Source organism: Hypanus sabinus, chromosome 3 (assembly GCF_030144855.1).
Source record: "Hypanus sabinus isolate sHypSab1 chromosome 3, sHypSab1.hap1, whole genome shotgun sequence".
Taxonomy (NCBI): Eukaryota; Metazoa; Chordata; class Chondrichthyes; order Myliobatiformes; family Dasyatidae; genus Hypanus; species Hypanus sabinus.
Window position 1 is genome coordinate 132455534 of NC_082708.1, and position 23057 is coordinate 132478590.

Genomic DNA, 23057 nt, shown 5'->3' on the forward strand with positions numbered 1-23057 from the left:
TACTAAAGCCAATCCCAGTCAATACTAGGAAAGTTTTTTAAAAATACAGCTATAACCTTATTGTTTTATTGTTTTCTACCATTTGTTTGCCTATCTATTCTTGTAATTCCCACTGACTTTTGGGAAGCCTATCGTATGATGTCTTTTTCCCCAAGTTCTCGTCTTTAATGTGAAGTTGGACAATTCTTCAGGATATCTTTAATTACTACTGTGACAGTTTCTCTAAAAGCAGTACAAACCTTGTCCCCTCCCCTCCTCTTGCGTCCTCTGCCACACCAGAAGATTTTATTTTTTGGAACATTAAGCTGTCTGTCCTACCTTCATTCAAACCAAATTTTCTTCAGTTGTTATACATTGGTCTGTTTTGTAGTTGTCGTAGATCATTGTGTTCTGCATTTGTTCTTGAAGTTTAGATGCGATGAAACCCAAGAGTGAATTTATAATTATGTGATCTTTTCATTATGATTCTTCAATGCAGGGAAATAGTTTGCAACATCTACCTTTTTTCAAATCCTTAAAATATTAAGCCAATCCAAGAAATTACTGAACTGACTCCTGCATTTGAAATATGTAGAAACCAAGTTTAGGCACCTTGTCTTAATTAATTTTTCTTAACTTAATTTTAGTAAATTTCCATTACATACCTCCCAAGGCTAAATTAGCCACATTAACACACGAGATTCTGCAGTCATTGAAAATCTTGCATAATACAAAAAACTCTGGATGAGCTTAGAAGGCAGGCAGCATCAAAAGAGAGAAAAAACAGTTTGTCCAAAATGTGTTAAAATAGCCACCTTAAAATGTCATGTTCATACTAATTACAATTCGCCAAATAAGATTTGACTTGAATCTAAATAGGCACAATTCCCCCTCTTTTTATTCCATCTTCTTGCCATTACTCAACAGCATACTTGTCACCACCCTCGATCAAAAAAACTTTAAGGTATAAATTAGTAAATTCATCAATTTGCTTTCTGTACCAAGATAATTGGCTTTCAAAGTACCTATCCATTGTTTTTTTTTGTTGTTGTACTGAAGTTGAAGATGAGAAAGCAAGTGGAGATGATGAAAATATTGGAGAAGGGAGCCAAGAGGATGAGGAAGATGAAGAGGACATAAAATCAAAATCTGCCTCTGAGGATGAAGTTAGTATTTTGTTCAATTGTATGTCATCTTTTGGGAAATGTATATTTTACGTCTGAGCATTAATTTATGTTCAACTTTTCAGTGCAATGTATTTTGAACACAACTACCAGGCATTGTTAAAGCTCTGCAATAATTAAAACAAATATGAAAAGGAAGAGTAAAATTATCAAATAGTTCTATAGGTGCAGTTGCAAGAAAAGTTTGCAAATCCTTTCCAATCACCTGGTTTTCTGCATTAATTGCTCATAAAATGTGGTCTGATCTTGATCTAAGTCACAATAATAGACAAACACTAACACAAACAGTTGTACTTTTCAGGTCTTTATTGAACACATTGTTTAATCATTCACAGTCCAGACTGGAAAATGTATGTGAACCCTTTATTTAATAACTCATTTAGCAGTGATAATTGAGAAAATTATGACACAATACCACTTAATTGGGGACAGGAGACTGTTGCCAAACAATTTCTAACTAGTGTCAGGCAGGTCTCTTGCGTAGCCGTTAGATGCTACACTGTGCTTAGAGCAAGCAATTTTTGAGTATCATCAGTTGTGTGTGTTTGTGTTTGAAAAGCAATGATTTTTGTCACTGATAGTTAGTGAAAAATAAACAATAAGACAATTCAGAACTTTTGCACACTGTGATTTCAAGCATTCAGGCTTGGAAATGCCAAAAATGACAGAGTGAAAATCGAATGATTTCCCTACTTCAAGTTAGAAACTCCTTTTTTTCAGCTATCACGGGGGACTAGACAAGGTTGTCCATTAAGTCCTTTGTTATTTAACTTAATATTAGAACCCCTGGCTATTGCTCTTCGTGAAGCCAAAAATATTTATGGGATTTTTGTGAATGAGACCATGCACAAGATCTCTCTTTATGCTGATGATTTATTGGTATATATATTTAAGCCTGAAGAATCTATTCCTGCTTTGCTAAAATTATTTGACAAATTTGGAGATTTTTCAGGATATAAAATAAATTTTAGTAAAAGTGAATTACTTCCTTTAAATGAATCTATGTCTATATATGATAATATTCCTTTTAAAATTAAGGATTCTTTTAGATAATTGCATGTCATAATTACTAAAAAAAAATATAAGGACCTTTATAAAACCAATTTTTCTCTAGTGGACTCTATGAAGTACTCATTTAGTAGATAGAGCCCACTTACATTTTCACTTGTTGGTCGTATTCATGTAGTTAAAATAATGATTTTACCAAAATTTTTATATTTATTTCAATATATTTTTTTTTTGACTAAGAAGTTTTTTGATCGGATTGATTCTATTATTCTAACTTTTATTTGGATAATTAAAGACCAAGAATTAGTAAGTGTCATTTACAAAAGTTGAAAAAGGATTGAGGTCTCTCTTTGCCTAATCTAAGTATATTATTGGGCTGTTAATTTGCAATATATGTCCACTTGGTTATATTGGGGTGATAGGAATGATCGGCCAATTTGGGTAGACCTGGAACTGAGAACTGTGAAACAGTTTTATTTAACTTCGTTATTAGGAGTTGCTCTACCTATACAATTAGCTAAAGTTGCTAATTTAAACCTATATCCTGTGATTAAGCACTTTTTACAAATTTGGCTCCAGTTCCGCAATTTTTTTAATCTTAAAAAATTTAAACTTTGTAGTATAATTTATACTAATTACTTTTTTAAACCTTCCTGGAGTGATCCAATTTTTTTTTACTTTGGAAAAATATGTATTCTTATTTGGATTTATTTAAAGAAGGCAGATTGATGTCTTTTGAACAATTAGACAACAAATATTCTCTCTCATATTCACACTTTTTACAATATCTTCAAGTTAGACATTGTTTACAAAAATATTTAAGTAATTTTCCTTACATATTGGAGGCTGACTTATTAGATACTATTATGACTATGAACCCTTCAATAAAAGGTTCTATTGGAAGAATTTATAATTTATTATTACAATGGGATAAGCGTCCTTTATTTAAGATTAAACAGGATTGGGAGAAGGAACTCAATTTGTCGAAGGAGAGACTTTCTAAAATATTTCCCAATGTTGACAAGTATTGTGATAGATGTAAAACTGAGATAGCTACACTGACACATATGTTCTGGTCATGTTCTATATTAAAACAGTTTTGGAAGTCAGTTTTTTCAACAATTTCTAAAGCACTCAGAATCATCTTACAACCTAATAAATTGACTGTGCTTTTTGGAATAATTCCTCAAAATATCCATGGTATTTCTGTGTCTGACAAACATGTTATTGGGTTTTTACATTGATAGCTAGGAGGGCCATCTTGTTGAAATGGAAGGATATATCAGCTCCTACTTTGTCACAATGGTTCTCTCAAGTGATGCTGTGTCTTAGCTTGGAGAAAACTAGAAGTCGAACCTTTGAACCTTTATTTTATTTTGAGAAGAGATGGGGCTCATTTGCTCCTTATTATCACTTCAGTTAACTGATGGATTTCCTCCAGGATCTAAGTGTAAATTTTTTTCTTGATATATCTTTCTTCCTTGTTGGCAGTTTGATGTTTATTTTTAGAAGCTTTTTGTATGATGCATGGCTCCAGGGTTGGACCCCCAGTGGGTTTCTTTTTTTTCCTCATTTTTCTTGCTTAGTAGGGTTTTTTTATTCACAAAAATTTTCAATCCTTAAGATAATTTTTTTTTGAGGCATTGTAAGTGTTGTTACTTCAATGTACCTGTGTTATTTTTGAATAATGATAATAATAATAATAAAAAGATTTGAAAAGAAAGACTAAGTTAGGAACTACAAAGAATTTGAAAATATTGACGGTCATCTTGAACCTTACAATGAATATGAAGATTTAGAAAATGCAATTGCTTAAAGCATTGTATGAAGGCAGTCCCTTATTTGCACTGTGTGTGCACTGATTTTGTTCATTTACAGTCAATCAAAAGAACACGGCAGCATTGATTGGATGAGTTCCTCCAATAACTATTAGGAACCAGTACACAGTTTTTTGGTGCTGTAGTAGTAGTATCGGTAATGTTCTAATTTGTTCCCTATTTCATTTAAATACATGTTATTACTTAATTAAATGGTAGTTTGTATTTTTCATACATTTTTAAAAAACTGTTTCCATGAAACATCAGCTAATTGGAACAGCTGCTTAATTGGGGGGGATTGTATATGAGGTGGGGGGCAATCTGAATTGCAGGCACAGGTTGTTTAGAAGATATAAGATGGTAACTGGAAGACTAGTAAATGAAGGCAGAGAAAATCATTGAGGGAGGAGGTTCTGAATTCTGCTATCCCAAATGCTACGGAGACTTTAAATCAATTTTGTTTTTCTTTATTGCACCTCTAAATTCTCCCCTATATACTTGCCTCAACATCAATAATTTTTGGCTTTATTGATTAAAACTTAAGTAGGCATATGGATGAAAGAAAAATGGAGGGCTATGTGGAAGGGTCGGGTTAGATTGATCTTGGAGTAGGTTATAGGATTGCCACAACATTGTGGGCCAAAGTGTGCTGTACTATTCTATGTTCTAACTTCTACCTTGACCATAGAACTTAGTACAGTTGGTTCTATTTATCACTAGTTTTGCAACCTGGTCTCTGTAATAGCTAACATCTTGTACCTTCCAAATTGATTTTGTAAGTGAAATTCATATTTTTCAACCCTAATTCTACTCCTTGTGTTTGTATAAAAAGAAAATATTCTTCCCTGCTTTAAAGTTTATTTATTTATCTCCCTAGCTTAATCTTCCTTTTACGTCCCTTTTGATTATTAACCTCCTTTATTTCATTTTGTTTTAGAACCATTAATAACTTCATTTTCAAATTTGTGATTTCTACCCTGTGCCCCCCACCCCAACTTGCTGTTTTTAAAGTCCTTGTGCCCATCCAATTTGTATAAGCGCTGGGATGTTTGAGGATGATTCATGTTGTTAGTTGAGACCAGTTCCTGTCAGGAACCAAAGCGAATGTTCTGTGAAATGAAACCCCTTTTTTACCATAACATCTTAGTTGTGCATTTTCACCACCCCGCCCCAAATTTGCATATGTCATTGTAGGTATTGTTATGTAATTTGCTTCCAACAATTGGTACTTTCCAAACAGCCCTTTTTACCTTCTTTTTCCTGATTGGCCTCAACATGGACAAAGAAGTCTGAATTACCCTTTTCACTCTAATAGTATCTCAACCCAAATGTATTACTTGAAACATCTTTAATTTGGACTCTTGATCCAGTCTATGCACAAATTCTTATTGGATTATCCCAGAACTAACACATTGCTCTTCTGTCCATCTCCCTGTTCTATTTTGCATTTGCTCCAAGGTGCTAATGGTTTTCTAGCTAATCATCTTCTCATGATGTGTTCCTATTCCTCCCTAAGTGCATTGTACTCATTCAAAAGAATCCTTGCTTTCCTTGTCACTTGGGTTTCATTTGTTCTGTACAGTATGGCATACCTCTCTCAATAAGATCTCAAATTTCTGAGGTGCTACTGTAGTTAAAATCAAATTATCTGAATCTTCTTCCCTTCCCTTGTGTCTGACTGCTTCCAGCTTGCAACCTGGCTGAGCCGAAGAGATTTAACCCTGTAATTTCTACTGCCGACAGATTTAATGGGATGTCTGTCTCCACAATACTCTCTAGTTCAGATTCAAAATATACCTTGGCTTGCTATGGGTTATAAATTTTTGTTAAGTTTATTTGAAGCTTTTAATCAAACTCCATTTTAAAATACTAAGCATTTTTATTTCAGATTTATACAAACTACAAGTATTGAAGATCAGTAACAACAGTTTTCCATTTGTACTAGATTTGCATTCTGACCAAATTCTTCACATTTTAAAAACATACTTAAAAGCATCAGCAACAAGGGCTTGCATAGTTTGGCTCACCACACAGGTTGCCCTTGGATAACAAACCAATGAATTTGAGTTCCCATTTCACCATGAAGACCACCTCTGGGTTATAAACTAGTTCAACTTGGAACAATTACTAAAAGTGGAGAGAGGAAACTAATAAGAATCTATGTGCAGTATATATGTACATTGGACCTTTGAATTTAATAATATGAGAACTTTTGTAGGCTTCCATGAGTTGGATGTTTGTAACCCAAGGACAGCCTTTACAGAAAATCGGAAAAGTACATGATTTGGTTGTTAGTAGTGGATAGTTTGATGGAGTTCAAGTTGGATTGTTAACTGACTTTGTTTTATTTAAGTTGTAAAGTATACTAAATATTGAATTAAATATCAGTCTCTTATCTGGTCACCCAACACCTGATGACAAATTCTCATTCTAAACAGATTTTTAAATTGTTATGAATTGGGATATACCCATGAGAGAGATCTTAAATGAAAATAGCTCAAAAGTGAACAGGGTTCTGTGTACCATAATGGTACAATTTGAACTCCACTTGGATTGAAGAGACCAGATCTAGAAAACATGTAGTTTGAAAGTGCATTCATGAAGAGAGAAGAACATACTTTAGATATCTTCAACTGGTTACTGCTATAAGTTAATCTTCTGATGCCAAATTCTATGCTCTATTATCTTTCTACATTGACAAGATAGGATACATATGCATATAAGGTGGAAAACAGCGTTGTAATTTAATTTAGAAAACTTGACCAGAATCAGTTGTGTACTATTAAGTCAACAGTACATTGACAGAAGGAAGTAAATGGTGCTAAAAGAGGGTACTTCATTTGGTAGCAACATCTGAACTTCTGTAATTGATGTTGCTTTCTTTTTCCTTAGATGAAAGAAGCAGATGAAGCTACTGGCTCAGGTGACTGTACCACAAAACTGAGCCGTAAGAAAAAACTGAGAAAAGAATAAGTGCTTTAATACTCTCGGAATGGAGGCATTCTCATTTTCCAGGTGGGCATTACCACCCACTGTACTTCCTAAAAGCATGCAGATTTACTTGGCGTGATGGCTGGGTTATAAATCAGCCTATTAGAAGTACCTGTCCAATCCTAGCCTCCATACTATTATCTTCCCTGCTTCATTTACAAGCCTCTTAGTCTTCCTGGAAGAAACAAAAATACTATGAAGATGTTATTGATTTTTAATTTTAAGAGTATCAGAATATGGCCTCACCGAATGACTAGTTATGAGAGCATATTCAGGAATTGCAAAGAAAGATGTAGCAAGTATTTGGTAACTTTTGTGAAAGAAGTGTTTAACCAGGGTAAAATTGCAAATATTATAAAATGAAAAGGCAGTTATAGTTAAATGGTACCATTTGTAATAAAAGGGGAGAAGCATTGACATTTTATGACAGGTATTTGATGTTATTCATTTCATGTTTTCACTTTGTTAAGGGGAGAATAAACTAGTATGAACATACAGTCATTCCAATGTACATACTGTATATGAATTTGATTGATGCAGCTCTCGGCACAACTTTTAGTGCCAGTGTTTTCTTCCCTCTGTGGGTCTCCTGTTGGATTGTATTGTTGTAGCAAAACAAAAGATGCACTGAATTTCTTTGTACATATGAATTGTTCAGGAACACAGAAGGGTGCCGTGCTTTATTTCTCAACGCACCCACCCCTTTCACCATTGCCCTGACATACACACTTCTAAGTGGTACAAATAGCTGTGTTACATTTTGTCTTTACCACTAACTTAAAACATCTCATGATCTGCACTTGTATTATCAATTTAGCTGTGAGAAATTCTTTTCCTAGTTTTTGTTTTGGTGTGTGCATGTGTATTTTGGTAAATAATTTGTATTACAATGCAGTGACATTCCTAAACCATCTTCTGAGTTTGTTTTCTGAATACAGAGATGAATGATTTAACAAACCAAATGGCTGCAGTTCAGGAGATGAATGGCGTGGCGTGTACTAAATTTTCTGGAGTTTTATAGTTTTAATGTTACTCTGGTTTAGCATAATCCTTGTTTACACTGATGTTTGCAAATGTATAATTGCTCTTTGAAATAAATATTTAATATAAGGGCTATGTTTGTGCTGACTACATATTAAATCACCCTCTGTGTAATTGACTTGGATTTTTAAAACTGGCATTATGGAATAACACAAATCCACACACCTGAAATTCATCAAGCAAATACTTTTTTTGGTGCACCCATTCCTTAATGTCATGTTAGATCCTCTTCCTTTTTAACAGCAGCATTTAATTCCCTTGGATTTTCCCTAATTAATGTTTCCTCACTGAAGACATTTTTGCATTACAATAAAATGTAATCATTTACAAGTAGAACATGTTTGGTAAAGCAGCAATGAGTTAGTGGTGAATGCCCTTTATTAGAAATTATTTCTGATAAGCCAACATATTGGTACCCTAGTGGGTATCATCAGGATTGTGCAAATGCTCTGTTCATTTATTTACTAGGTATCCCCAAAGCTATTTTAATTCTGATTTTTAACTATCTCACAATTACTTTGACCTTAGGCCTTATTATTAACCAGATTTTATTTTTCATTGTTGATTCATGTTTTTCTCCCTGGAAGTTTTTTTCCTAAAATTTACTATACATAGTAGAATCATAAACAGGCAGTTCACTAACTGCTTGTCATCACTCTATCTGTTTTAACTTTTAGGCATCTGGTTTATGTTTTAAGAGGAAGAACAGTGTCGGGTAGCTATGAGCTCCATTTTTTGCATGATGTTTCTGTTGTCATAATGTATCTGGAATGGACCCTGAACTTTTACTATATGGTTGGGACCCACTATGACAAACAAGAGTGAGTGTGAAGATCTGCAAATGAATTGGTCAAGGCTTGAGTTCATTGTACTTTAATTCTTTGACTTTTAGGGATAACTTTTAAGTCTTGTATTTCCCCTTTGTTATCTAAAGTATTGATGATGTTTTTGTCTTGAACTACTTGCAGTCCATGAGAAAATCATAATAAACCAGAAATTGGAGAAAGGAGTTAGTGACACTGAATGGGGCAAAGACTTGACATACAGTACTTTGGGAAGGGAGAAGTTTGTAATGAACACCTATTTAAAATTTTGCTGGCTTGTAGAGGAACTTACAAACGCAGTGGTAGCCATTTGGTCTTTTCTGCCTGTTCAGTACAATCAAGGCTGCTTTTTTACTCCTGCCACCTTCCTGCACTAATCCCATTGGAATAATTTTGAATGAGTAAATGGCATCTCCTTTAACTGTTCTGTTCCCATTCCATGATGCTAATGCTTCTGCTGTTGCTTCTTGCCAGTCCAGTTATCAAAGGCACTACAAAGTAAACTGGAAATAAGGTACCTAAGTAAATTATTAAAGAAAAACTGTGCATAATGGGAAGAAGTTACTACTGTAGAATTTTCCTTCAACTTCTGCCCATTTCTATAATATTTATCTCTCGCAGTAGCACATCATTTCAGGCTGATGTGAATAAACACTTAGATATATTTAGTTGATGAGATTGTAGAGGCATTAGTAATGATCTTTCAAGAATCACTTGGTTCTGGAATAGTTCCAGAGGATGGAAAATTGCAAATGTCACTCCACTCTTCAAGAAGGGAGGAAGGCAGAAAAAAGGAAATTATAGGCCAGTTAGTCTGACCTCAGTAGTTGGGAAGATATTGAGTCCTTTACTAAGGATGTGGTTTTGGGGTACTTGGAGGCACATGGTAAAATAGGCCAAAGTAGGCATGGTTTCCTTAAGGGGAAAATCTTGCCTGACAAATCTGTTAGAATTCTTTGAGGAAATAACGAATAGACAAAGGAAAATCAATGGATTTTGTGTACTTGGATTTTCAGAAGGCCTTTGACAAGATGCCACACATGAAAGTGCTTAAGAAATGACGCCACGGTATTACAGGAAAGATACTAGCAAAGATAGAAGATTGATTGGCAGGAGGCAAAGGGTGGGAATAAAGGGAGACTTTTCTAATTGACTGCTGGTGACTACTTCTGTTCCATAGGGGTCAGTGTTGGGACCGCTTTTTTACATTGTATGTCAGTGATTTGGATGGTGGAATTGATGGCTGTGTGACCAAGTTTGCAGACAATATAAAGATGGGTTGAGATGCAGGTAGTGTTAAGGAAGCAGAGAGGCTGCAGAAGGACTTAGATTAGGAGAATGGGCAAAGAAATGTTGAGAAGTGTATTGTCATGCACTTAGTAGAAGGAATAAAATCACAGACTGTTTTCTAAAATGAAGCCAAGGTGCAAAAAGACTTTGGAGTCCTCATGCAGGATTCCCTAAAGGTTAATTTGCAGATTCGAGTCAGGTGAGGAAGACAAACTAGAATGTAAAAGCAAGGAAGTAACGCAGAGGCTTTTTAAAGTACTGATGAGGCTTCACTTAGAATATTGTGAGCAGTTTTGGGCCCTTGATTTAAGAAAGGATGTGCTGACATTGGAGAGGGTTCAGAGGAGGTTCAAAAGATCAATTCCGGGAATGAAAGGCTTGTCGTACCCTGGGCCTTTACTTGCTGGCATTTAGAAGAATGGGGGGAGGGGGACCTCACTGAAACCTAGAGAATGCTGAAAGGCCTGGATAGAGTGGATGTGAAGAGGATGTTCCTTATGGTGGAGGAGTCTAGCAGCAGAGACACTGTCTGAGAGCAGAGGGGCACTCATTTAAAATGGAGATGAGGAGGAATTTCTTTAGCTGGAGGGTGGTGAATCTGTGGTATTCATTACCACGGGCACTGTAGAGGCAGGTCATTTGGGTGTATTTAAGGTGAAAGTTGATAGTTCCTTAATTAGTCAGGGCGTGAAAGATTATGGGGGAAAGGCAAGAGAATGGGGTTGAGAGGGAAATGGATTAGCCATGATGAAATGTTGGAGCAGACTTGGTGGACTGAATGGCCTAATTCTGCTCCTATCTCTTATGATCTTAATTTTCAGTGGTCAATACAATAGAAGAATAAATTACTCTTCCCTGAACTAAAGTAACACATTTGTTAGCTCTTCACAGACATAATGCAATCTCTAATAAGTTTGATATTGGTACTGTTGCATAGAATTTCATATGTGGACTGACAAACAGTCATCTTTAAGGAATATGTCAAATATATGCCAGAGTATAGATCTATAAATTCATAATTTATTAATGGATGGTTCTTTTGTCAGAAGTCCGAATTTTTTAAGAAGTCTTGCACACATCAAAATGCACTGTATACACTTCTAGAGTGAAGCTAATTAGGGTATTATATTAAGTGAAATTGTATAATTTCAGAAGTAAGCTTAATTGATCCTTTGTTAATGAGAATTTCTCTTTCATAGACTTGTTTTTGTTATAATTTTTTTTTAGATCCTAAGGGTATTTTTTTAAGATAGCACCATTAAAAATCTTAGTCTGTGGAGACCAACGAAGTTTAAATCCTCCCCTTCTAGCAACACTGAATGAAGTGTGGTGTTCACAATGAGGAAAATTGTACAAATGCACACTTTGCTATTTGGTTGTGTTTTTTTTGCTGCTATTACTTGTTATTAAATTGAAATTAAAAAAGATGAGGAAAGTACTCATATCCCAGCCAAGGGGAAAGTAATGAAAATCAGTTTGACTGACCAGTCAGGACAGCATTATTAGTAAAAAGAATAAATAAAGCAAGTTCACAATGTGATTCAATTACACATTATATGGATATTTTAGGAGAAATTTGGCTTGCTGTAATGAAACATTGCATGGCAAAGCTTGGCTTCATTTAATTATTTAATAAGTAGTATTCTCGCAACATACACAAAACGCTGGTGGAACACAGCAGGCCAGGCAGCATCTATAGGGAGAAGCACTGTCAACCTTTCGGGCGGAGACCCTTCGTCAGGACTATTCTCATTTATTATTAATTATAATATCGTCAGTATTATTCTCGTTTTTTTTATACCCAGTGTGTGGTCTCTGCCTGAAAATGGACCTTAACCCAGATGCCCATAGTCTGGTACATTGTTGACTTCACAGAGTACCTCTTCTGACTTCAAAAAATGTAGAATTCTCAAATGATAATAACCTTTCTATCCTGCTTCCTGTAATTTCTTGGAGGAAATTCTGTTTTCTTATGCCACCTTTTGTTCTGGTTTGTTTTACAACTGTAGATTAAGTCCTCCACGACACTCATAGGATCACAGAAACAGGCCTTTGCAGCCCACCTTGTCCATTCAGACTGTACCTCAAGATGTAAACTTGCTATTTACCTTTACCTTTTGCTCTACTATCAGGTGGGAGGTGCGGTCATGTTGCGTTCCACGCCACCAGGTTCAGGAGCAGTTGGTGTCCTACAGCCATCAGACTCCTGGACCATCAGCCTCAATGCTGACCTGATCCACAGCCTGTAGATTTATTTCTGCAGTATGTGTTCATTGTATTATTTATTTACTTTTTCTTATTATTTGCACAATTTGTTCTGTTTTGGATGTTTGTCCGTCATTGTCGTGTGTGGTTTCACATGGTTTCTATTGTTTTTTTGTTTTGTGGCTACCTACAAGAAGGTGAATTTCAAGTTTGTATATAGTATACATACTTTGATAATTTATTTCAAACATGCCGACTCTGAACTCTTAGCAAGCACTTCCCACTGTCATTTCTTTTCCCATCCCCAACCCCATCCTAACTAGCACCTACTCCCAATCTACCTTTACCAGGTCCTGTTTCACACAAATGAAATCTGCCTTCCACCTCCCCCATTACTTATTATGCCTTATTATTACAACCCTATTGCTTTTATATCCTACTGCAGTCCATTCTCATTCAGTGACTATTAAGTGGCCTATCAAAGTGGCCAAACCCATCAAAGTGTTCAGCTATTTTATTCCTTATTCTACCTATATTCCCAAATTGACCAATGCCTCTATGATATCCATCCTAAGTATAGCCATAATACTCTCCCTTGTCAGCAGTGCAACACCTTGTCCTTTCCTGCACTTCTCTAAATCACATTTCCATTTTTGCAACAATATCATAAAATCATGTGGTGATTCACACTCAGCTCATCTACTTCAGCTGTAAAGCTACTTGCATTAAACTAAATGCTGTTAAGCCTACCAGTCCATTCGTGCTTCCCTGCTGATGACTACCTACTCTTTCTATTGAACTTGTCTTTTCTACTTTCTTCATATGAGTCCACCTCTACTTCCACAATCTACATTATCCACTCTTCACCATGGTGGAAGATTGTGTATGTGATTGGGGTTGCCTGTTCCATGGTTCTAAGTGTCTATTTGCATCATGTAAGTGGAATATAGTTACCGGTACATTGCTTTGGATCAAATTAACCAATGATGAAAATTTCCAGTCCAACTTCTTTCAGATGAACCATTCAACTAAGTCCCATCTGTCTATATGAGTGAAAGTTTTTTTTAAATGTAAGCATTATTTTAAGAAGAGTTGAGTTGTGTTGGGGCCTGGCTAATGTCCATCCCTCAATTAATATTAAGAAGAGTAAAAGGTCAGTTCTTGCCTTTCTAACGTTTTCAATAAACTGGCAGCCACTGTACTGATTTAAAAACATTCTTTTGCTGTTAAGTCCTTTCTGCATCCTAGGCACATGAGAAATGAGTGTATTTTAATATTACTGATAGGGCTGAACATGCTCATTAAAGGCTTAAATATCTAGTGGATATAATTTGATTAAAATTATTTAAGTACAATTTCCACAATACGTGTTGCATCTTATGCCCAAATTTTCATCTGCCTGTTCATGATCACATTAGACACAGGTAAATAATCTATTCCCAGGTTGTAGCTGATGTAGTACACATTTTTTAAAGCAGGATTCAAACTAGTATTTAGTAGGGTCTTCATTATATAATCACCCACCTTCTTCAAATAGACAACCTGTCATTGTGCATGGTAAAATGGAACAATTGTATTGGTTACTAAGCCACACAAGGAAAGAAGCCTTAACATTTCTGCACTTCTATTTCTAGCCAATGTTGAATTCACCGTAGCAGGGATTGAAAATTTTCTAGATTTACAGGCATTCTGGCAAAACTTAATTCAGTACATTTCAATGTGTTCACATAATTACTTGATTGCTTGTTATATCAGATTTAGGCCTTAAGCTTCCACTGTGCATCAACTTAATATTTAAACAAAATATTTTTAATAAAGTTTATAAGATTTCCTATGACATATTCAGCAATACCAAAGCAGATAGATGTTACCATAAAGCCAAATGCAGCAGTTTGCAAGATAAGCTGTGTGAAGCAGAAGTCGGATTGTACCCAGAATAAGTCTGTTGGCACCAGGCAGATGCAATTTGTTGTTTGTAATAATTGACATGATTATTTATTTTAAAAAATAAACATTTTTCAAACATTTAAACCAACAAAACAATCCCGGTGTGCAGAGCAGGGAGAGGAGTTGGGCCTTCACACTTCATTTCAGAAATAGAGGCATGACAAAACTTTTCTGTCCATTTTGAATGTACATTCTCTTATCATATAGGAAGTCAATGATGTTTCTTGTGTCTGGACAGCCACTTTTGTAGATCTTATCAACTGGAAGAGTTCTACATCCATATTTCAAGTATTGAGCAATAGTTGACAGTGCTATAGTACTTCTGCCAATATATTCAAAATATGCTGTTAGTATTTAAATACTTGCAGACAGAGTCAACACTTCCACTTGGCAATGCAGATTGCTTAAATGAAAAGGAATTGGACATTGTGGATAGACATTTCTATGTACATAAATATGATTTGGGGGTGATGTGTTGCCTTGTGGGTGTCAGGGTCATGGATGTTGCTGCATAACAGTCAGAAGCTATGGATTATATAGCAACCTGCCACAAAACTGGCCATTGAATGTTTATATCAAGCTTCCTTCTTCCTTTGCCCATCTTCTACCTCAACTTTAAGTTTGCAGTAAACGGACAAAAGTATTCAAGATGACTTTGTTTATTGTTTATTCAGTCAGTGACTTGTACAGCCAAGATCTGTGGAAGTAAGTTCCAAATTCTCATGACCTGGAGAGAAAAGTCTCTTCTGAATTTTCCATTGGATTTTTTTTGGTGATTATTCTTTATCAATGATTGTTGCTACAACTTTCTCTTTCCATATTTGTAAACTTAAATTTGCCAGCCCAATAACCATACCACAGTTCTTTACTTTATCCTTTTCACCAGTTTATTTGTTCAAACTCAGCCGACGAGAGGCTCGGAGCCAAGCATCAGAGAGACAGAATTCCTCTCCCTCTGGTGGCTCGTGACGAACCTCTATCAGCAGGTTACATATAGCGACATTTATACAGTTAAAAGAGGCCATCATTATCCATATTTGGAGTTGTTTTCCAGTTCTTAGTAGTCAGCCTTGGAGTTTTTATCAGACACACACAAGTCTGTTACTCTACAGAATCGGACAGTTCCGTCCTTGATTGAAACAAAGAAGTAGTTTAGCAATTCCACAACCTCACAGCTGCGCAAAGCAGCAACAAAGGATGCAAATTACGCTAACAGAGTACAAAGTCCTTGAAGGTCATTAACCCCTGCACCCCCAATATCCTCAAAAACTTCATCATATTCCCTAACAAAATCTTGCATCATGTTAAAACCTCCATTTGTGTCAGCCTTCAGTCTTCTTAAGAGACAAGAGACCCAATTAATTCATTATTCCTGTGATGTATTTCTGGTAAACAATCCCTTGCATCCTTTGCATTCTCTGTGTATGGTCTTATCAATGTGTGAAACAGATTCTGCTTAACTACACACTTTTCATTTCTATCCCTCTTTTAAAAAAAATACTAGCACTGTTTTTTTTTGTGGCCTTTTCGACTGGTGGCACAAACTTTAGTAAATGATGGAGTTGTAGTCCAAGATCTCTTTGTTCCTCTACTCCACTGAAATCATATCTTCAAAGTAATATGCAATTTGATACTTATACAAATCTGCTACCTCAGATTTATATATGTTGCATTTTGTCTTCCAGTTATTTGTTCATTCAAGTTTATTAAAAAACAATCATTTGGTGATGAATTTGTAGAATTTTTTTTACCTATATGGGAGAACAGGTCGTTGGGTGTATTTAAGGTACAGATTGATAGGATCTTGATTGGCCAGGGTATCAAAGATTACAGAGAGAAGGCCAGGGAGTAGGTCTGAGGAGGGGGAATAAAGGATCAGCCATGATTAAATGGTGGAGCAGACTCAATGGGCCAGATGGCCCAATACTGTTAATTCCATTCCTGTGTCTTGTGGTCTTCTGGTCTAATGACCTAGACTTTGTTACAATATTATCATTTCCAACCATTGCTGATATGGTATCAAAATTATAAATTACGTTCTTATTTTCAAAAGCAAAATCTTTAATGCAAATTGTGAACCACTCTGATCCTTTTGGAAAACTGTTGCCCAATTTCTCAAACCATGAATAAATGAGCTTTATTCACAGCCTTTGTGCTCGGTCCTGAATTCAGCTAGAAATCTATTTAGTTACTTGTCACTTGGTTCTACATTCTTTGACAGTTATTTGTCTAATGATAATGTACATTATCAAAAGCTTTATGAAAGTCTGGATAAATTACAGCTATTGATTTACTAATGTCCCCTCTTTTTGTTAGAATGTTACACCAAACATTGCCAACTCTGATTTTAGAAACTGCCAAAGAATGTCAACTATCGCAAAGAAAATAAATAAGTAATGAGGGTAAGGATATAACAGGGTTTTCACACACCTATAAAAGAAAGGAGTAGGTCCCTTAAAATTAGAGGATGAGACTGGAGAATTATTAATGGAAAATAAGGTATTGCAAGAGATTTTTTAATGTTATCTATATAGTAAATATAGACATATGTAACATATAATATAGATATGTTATCTATGTAGATAAAAACATCTCAATACTAGTAGAAAACCTGGGAACAGAAAAGAACAACAGCTTAAAACAATAATTATCACTGGAGAAAAGGTGTAGAACAAAATAACAGAACATGTTCCCTGCTTTCAATGGCCTGAATCCTATAGCATAAAAGAAGTGTCTCCAGAGACAGAATCTCTATATTCTGAAAAGCAAATCAGAAAACTTCTGATATGGCCCTATTAAAGAAATGAAGGAGACAAAAATCAAAAATTACTGGTTGGGGAAACATTCAAAAAATGCTAGATTTACAGTGGTGCTAGAAGATTTGTAAACCCTGTAAAATTTTCTCTATTTCTGCCCAAAGATGACCTAAAATGTGATAAGATCTTTACACGTCCAAAAACTAGATAAAGAGAACCCAATTAACACAAAAAAACATTATACTTGTTCATTTATTTAATGAGGGAGAAATAATCCAGTAGTACATGTATTTTTTGAAAAAAGTGTGTGAACCTTTGATTTCAGTAATGGTGTGACCCCTTTGTACAGCAATAACTTCAACCAAACGTTTCTGGTAACTTGATCATTCCTACATGTCAGCTTGGCCTTGAAGGAATTTTAGGCCATTCCTCCTTACAAAACTGCTTCAACTCTGGGATGCTGGTGGGCTTCCTTGCATGAATGCTTGCTTCAGGTCCTTTCACAACATTTCTATAGGATTAAGGTTGGACTTTGACTCAGTCATTACAAAACATGGATTTTCTTATTTTAAACCATTCTGTTGTTAATTTACTCTTATTTTTTGGATCATTGACTTGTTGCATTATCCAACTTCTATTAAACTTCAGGTGATAGACTGCTACCCTGACATTCTCCTGTAAAATGTCTTGATACAATTTTGAATTCATTATTCCCTCAAAGATTGCAAGCTGGCCAGGCCTTGAGGCAGCAAAGCAGCCCCAAACCATGTTGCTCCTTCCACCATGCTTCACAGTTGGGATGAGGTTTTGGTGTTGGTGTGCAGTGCCCTTTTTCCTCCAAACATAGTGGTGTGCATTTCTCCCGGGAAATTCAACTTTTGTTTCCTCTCTCCACAGAACATTGTCCCAGAAGCATTGCAGAACATCCAGGTGGTGTCTTGTAAACTTGAAGTGTCTAGCAAAGTTTTTTCTGGGGGGGAGGGAGCAGTGGTTTCCTCTGTGGTGTCCTTCCATGAACACCATTCTTGTTCAGTGTTTTTCTTGTAGTGGACACATGAACAGAGAATTTAACATGTTCTAGAGATTTCTGCAGGTCTTTTGCTGTTACACTTGTTTTTATTTTACACCTCCTTCAGCATTGCGAATTGTGCTGCTGGTGTGATCTTTGCAGGATGTGCACCTCTAGGGAGAGTAGCAACCGTACTGAGTTTCCTCCATTTGTAGACAATTTTCCTTACTGTGGACTGAAAAACATTCAGGTCTTTAGAAATGCTTTTGTAGCCTTTTCCAGCTTCATGCATTTCTACAATTCTAATTCACCTGAAAGCTATTTTGATCGAGGCATGGTGCACATAAACAGATCTTTCTTGAGGAGAGCAGGATCTGTCAGTAACCTGAATTTGTGTATCTTTTTTATAGGGTAGGGCTCCTCTACAACCCCACCTCCAATCTCATCTGACTCCAAATAGCTTTTGTAGAAGGCATTACTCCAGAGTTTCATGTACTTTTTCCAACAATTATGTATAATATTGGATCATTTTTCTCAAATAAATAAATAAATGAACAAGTATAATGTTTTTTGTTATTTATTGGGTTCTCTTGATCTAGTTTTAGAATTTGTGTGAAGATCTGATCACATTTTAGGTCATATATATGCAGAAATAGAGAAAATTCTACAGGGTTCACTTTAGCACCACTGTTTCTATTGCTGGGTCCATTGGTGTTTGTCATCTATATCAACGACCTAGATGATAATGTAGGAAACTTAATCATCAAGTTTGTGGATGATACCAAATTGATGGTGTAGTGGATAACGAGGAAGGCTAACAAAGCTTGCAGTGAGATCTGGACCAGCTGGAAGAATTGCAGATGGAATTTAATACAGACAGGTCTGAGGTGTTGCGCTTTGCGAGGACAAACCAGGGTACGTCCGGAAATGACTGGGGCTGCCCCGCTATTTCTCAGGCACTGGCCTCTTCAGGAAAAATGTTGCAGCTGCCACTGAGATCCATCAGCCTCAGGTACAAGCAGGAGAAAACCCAACTGACCATTGTGCTGAGGGAGTCCGGTGACCCACAGGTGAGGAGTACAAATCCCTCGATCCATACCGGCCGAAGCAGACCAGGCTGCAGCACCAAGAGGTTGTCGGCAGAGTCCAGGCTGGGGGAAGGCAGCATGTTTCTAGCCTGCCTCGAAGAAAGGGAGGAAAACCATGGTGGTGGAGGAGCTGACAGGGACAGAGCAGGAGCACTACGGGGTGAAGGCAGTGGCACAAGGCTACTAGGACAACATCGGAGGACACCATCAACAGGTCATTAAGCTGGTCTGACCTGTTGAAGTTCCTACAAGCCAGACTTTGCTTCCTCATCGGGGCAATATATGATACTTTGCCCCGCCCTGAAATCTTCACCACTGGTTTGGCAGTGAGGATAGCTGCCCCTGTGTGATACCCCTAATGCCAACCTCCAACACATCCTGGCAGGCTGCAAGACTGCACTGTCCCAAGGGTGTTACAGTGGCAGCACAACTACGTGCTAAAGAAGCTGAGGGAGATCCTGGGGACCTGCAGGCCGGTGTGAGAAGCTGCCTTTCCCCAGCAGGACGATAACTCATCCCATTTGTTAAGGCTGGTAAGAGCGCTGATTGTACCCACCCAAGAGCTCCTTCAGGCCTCCTCTCTACAGGCTAGGAGTGGAACATGAGGGCAGACTTCAGCAGACAGTTACAGTTCCCCATGGAAATCACCACCACATCTCTCCGCCCAGACATAGTACTGTGATCCACGGTGGTCAAGATAGTCCTCCTCATTGAGTTAACCGTTCCATGGGAAGGAGGAGTGGAGGCTGCCCACAAGCGGAAGAGGTGGAAGATGATAAGTAAACACAAAGTACACTGCAGATGCTGTGGTCAAATCAAGATGTACAAAAAAGCTGGAGGAACTCAGCAGGTCGGGCAGCATCCGTTGAAAGAAGCAGTCAACGTTTTGGGCCGAGATGCTTCGTCTTGACAAACAGTCTCGACCAGAAGCGTTGACTGCTTCTTTCAACGGAAGATGATAAGGTTGCTCCGTGATATGGCAGTGACAGGAACACGGCTCAGGAGGACCACCAGAGAGTTGGCTGAAGAGGCAGAAAAGTGCAGCTTTTGGATGACGGAAATTGGGGAGATGACTAGCCCTATTGGAAGCTGCAGGGGGTGCCAAGGAGACGCCCCTGCCACTATTCTGCCACCTGACATACCGGGCATAAAAGCAAATTACCAATGAGCAGAAATCCCCAGCATGATGACCCTGCAGCTGACCTAGGAGCTCTGTCGGAGGTGCAGCAGACAGCAATGCCAAGCAGGAAACAACATCTTCCTGTAAATCTCATAGAATTCAGAATACAGTAGAAGAGAGAGGTCAATAATTCCTTGAAAGTGGAGTCAGAAGAAGGTAGTGTTGTAAATAATGCTTTTGACATATTAGCTTTCATAAATTATCAAGTATAGGAGTTGGAATCTTAGGTTGAAGTTGTATAAGATATTGGTGAGTCATTTGGAGTATTATGTGCAATTCTGGTCACCTACTTACAGGAAAAATATCAAAAAGACTGAAAGAATGCAGAGAAAATTTACAATAATGTTGCCAGGACTTGAGGTCCTGAGTTATTAGGAAAGTTTGATTAAATTAGGACTGTATTTGCTGGAGTGTAGGAAAATAAGGAGTGATTTGATAGAGGTATACAAAATTATGAGGGGAATAAATAGGGTAAATGCAAACCACTTTGGTTGGGTGAGACTAGAACTAGAGGTCATGGGTTAGTTGAAAAGTGAAATGTTTAAGGAGAACATGAGGGGGAATTTCTTCACTCATAGGGTGGTATCTGGTGGAGAATATATTGGCTGGCTGCATCACAGCCTAGTATGGAAACATTGATGCCCTTGAACAGAAAATTCTACAAAAAGTAGTGGATGTGTCTCAGTCCATCACGGATAAAGCCCTCCCCACCATTGAACACATCCACACAGAGTGTTGCATCCATCATCAGAGACCCTCACTACCCGGTAATCTTCTCTTCTCGCTGCTGTCATCAGGAAGAAGGTACAAGAGTCTCAGGACTTGCACCATCAGGTTCAGGAACAGTTGTTACCCCTCAACCATCAGGCTCTTAAACCAGATGGAATAACTTAGCATGCCCCAACACTGAACTGTTCCCACAACCTATGGACTAATTTTCAAGGACGTTTCATTCATGTTCTCTATGTTCATTGTTTTTTTCTTCTTTCTTTTGTACTTGATGAGCTTATTGCATTTTGCACACTGGTTGTCCACCCTATTAGGTGTGGTCTTTCATTGATTCTATTATGGCTATTGGATTTAGACCATAAGACAAAGGAGCAGAAGTCAGCCATTCGGCCCATCGAGTCTGCTCCGCCATTTCATCATGAGCTGATCCATTCTCCCATTTAGTCCTATTCCCCCACCTTCTCACCGTAACCTTTGGTGCCCTGACTACTCAGATACCTATCAATCTCTGCCTTAAATACACCCAATGACTTGGCCTCCACTGCTGCCCATGGCAACAAATTCCATAGATTCACCACCCTCTGACTAAAAAAATTTTTTCGCATCTCTGTTCTGAATGGGTGCCCTGTAATCCTCAAGTCATGTCCTCTTGTACTAGACTCCCCCACCATGGGAAACAACTTTGCCACATCCACTCTGTCCATGCCTTTCAACATTCGAAGTGTTTCTATGAGGTCCCCCCTCATTCAACTCCAAGGAATACAGTCCAAGAGCAGTCAAATGTTCCTCATATGTTAACCCTCTCATTCCCGGAATCAATCTAATGAATCTTCTCTGAACCCTCTCCAACGTCAGCACATCCTTTCTTAAATAAGGAGCCCAAAACTGCATACAGTATTCCAAGTGAGGTCTTACCAGTGCCTTGTAGAGCCTCAACATCACATCCCTGCTCCTATACTCTATTCCTCTAGAAATGAATGCCAACATTGCAATCGCCTTCTTCACCACCGACTCAACCTGGAGGTTAACCTTAAGGGTATCCTGCACGAGGACTCCCAAGTCCCGTTGCACCTCAGAACTTTGAATTCTTTCCCAATTTAAATAATAGTCTGCCTGTTTATTTCTTCTACCAAAGTGCATGACCGTATATTTTCCGACATTGTAATTCATTTGCCACTTCATCATCAGCAAACTTAGCCACAAAGCCATCTGTTCCATAATCCAAATCATTGATATACAACATAAAAAGAAGCGGCCCCTGTGGAACACCACTGGTAACCAGCAGCCAACCAGAATGGGATCCCTTTATTCCCACTTTCTGTTTCCTGCCAATCAACCAACGCTCTATCCACATATGTAACTTTCCCGTAATTCCATGGGCTCTTATCTTGTTTAGCAGCCTCATGTGCAGCACCTTGTCAAAGGCCTTCTGAAAATCCAAATACACAACACCACTGCATCTCTCTTGTCTAGCCTACTTGTAATTTCCTCAAAAAATTGCACTAGGTTTGTCAGGCAGGATTTTCCTTTAAGGAAACCATGCTGAATTCTGCCTATCCTATCACATGCCTCCAGGTACTCCGTAACCTCATCCTTGACAATCATCTCCAACAACTTCCCAACCACCGATGTCAAGCTAACAGGTCTACAATTTCCTTTTTGCTTCCTTGCCCCCTTCTTAAATAGCAGAGTGACATTTAAAACCTTCCAGTACTCCAGAACCAGGCCAGAATCTATCAACTTTTGAAAGATCATTGCTAATGCCTCCGCAATCTCCACTGCTACTTCCTTCAGAACACAAGGGTGCATTCCATCTGGTCCAGGAGATTTATCTACCCTTAGACTATTCAGCTTCCTGAGTACTTTCTCTGTCATAATTGTGACTGCGCATATTTCTCTTCCCTGACACCCTTGAATGTCCGGTATATTGCTGATGTCTTCCTCAGTAAGACTGATGCAAAATTCTCGTTCATTTCCTCTGCCATCTCGTTATCTCCCATTACAATTTC

General features: G+C 37.5%; 2 protein-coding genes across 7 annotated transcripts in view; one reads left to right on the forward strand and one right to left on the reverse strand.

Moving 5' to 3' along the window:
• The window catches only part of LOC132391673 (calnexin-like), a 62289-nt gene extending 54200 nt beyond the window's left edge, over positions 1 to 8089 (forward strand). For all 3 annotated transcript variants that reach the window (XM_059965161.1, XM_059965162.1, XM_059965163.1), the window contains exons 14-15: positions 1039 to 1145; positions 6881 to 8089. In XM_059965161.1, the coding sequence (XP_059821144.1) occupies positions 1039 to 1145; positions 6881 to 6961 (188 nt within the window). In that variant the 3' untranslated portion in view covers positions 6962 to 8089. The remainder of the gene's footprint in view (positions 1 to 1038; positions 1146 to 6880) is intronic.
• A 6887-nt stretch (positions 8090 to 14976) lies between these two features.
• The window catches only part of LOC132391675 (short coiled-coil protein-like), a 48044-nt gene continuing 39963 nt past the window's right edge, over positions 14977 to 23057 (reverse strand). For all 4 annotated transcript variants that reach the window (XM_059965165.1, XM_059965166.1, XM_059965171.1 and 1 more), the window contains exon 7: positions 14977 to 15415. In XM_059965165.1, the coding sequence (XP_059821148.1) occupies positions 15344 to 15415 (72 nt within the window). In that variant the 3' untranslated portion in view covers positions 14977 to 15343. The remainder of the gene's footprint in view (positions 15416 to 23057) is intronic.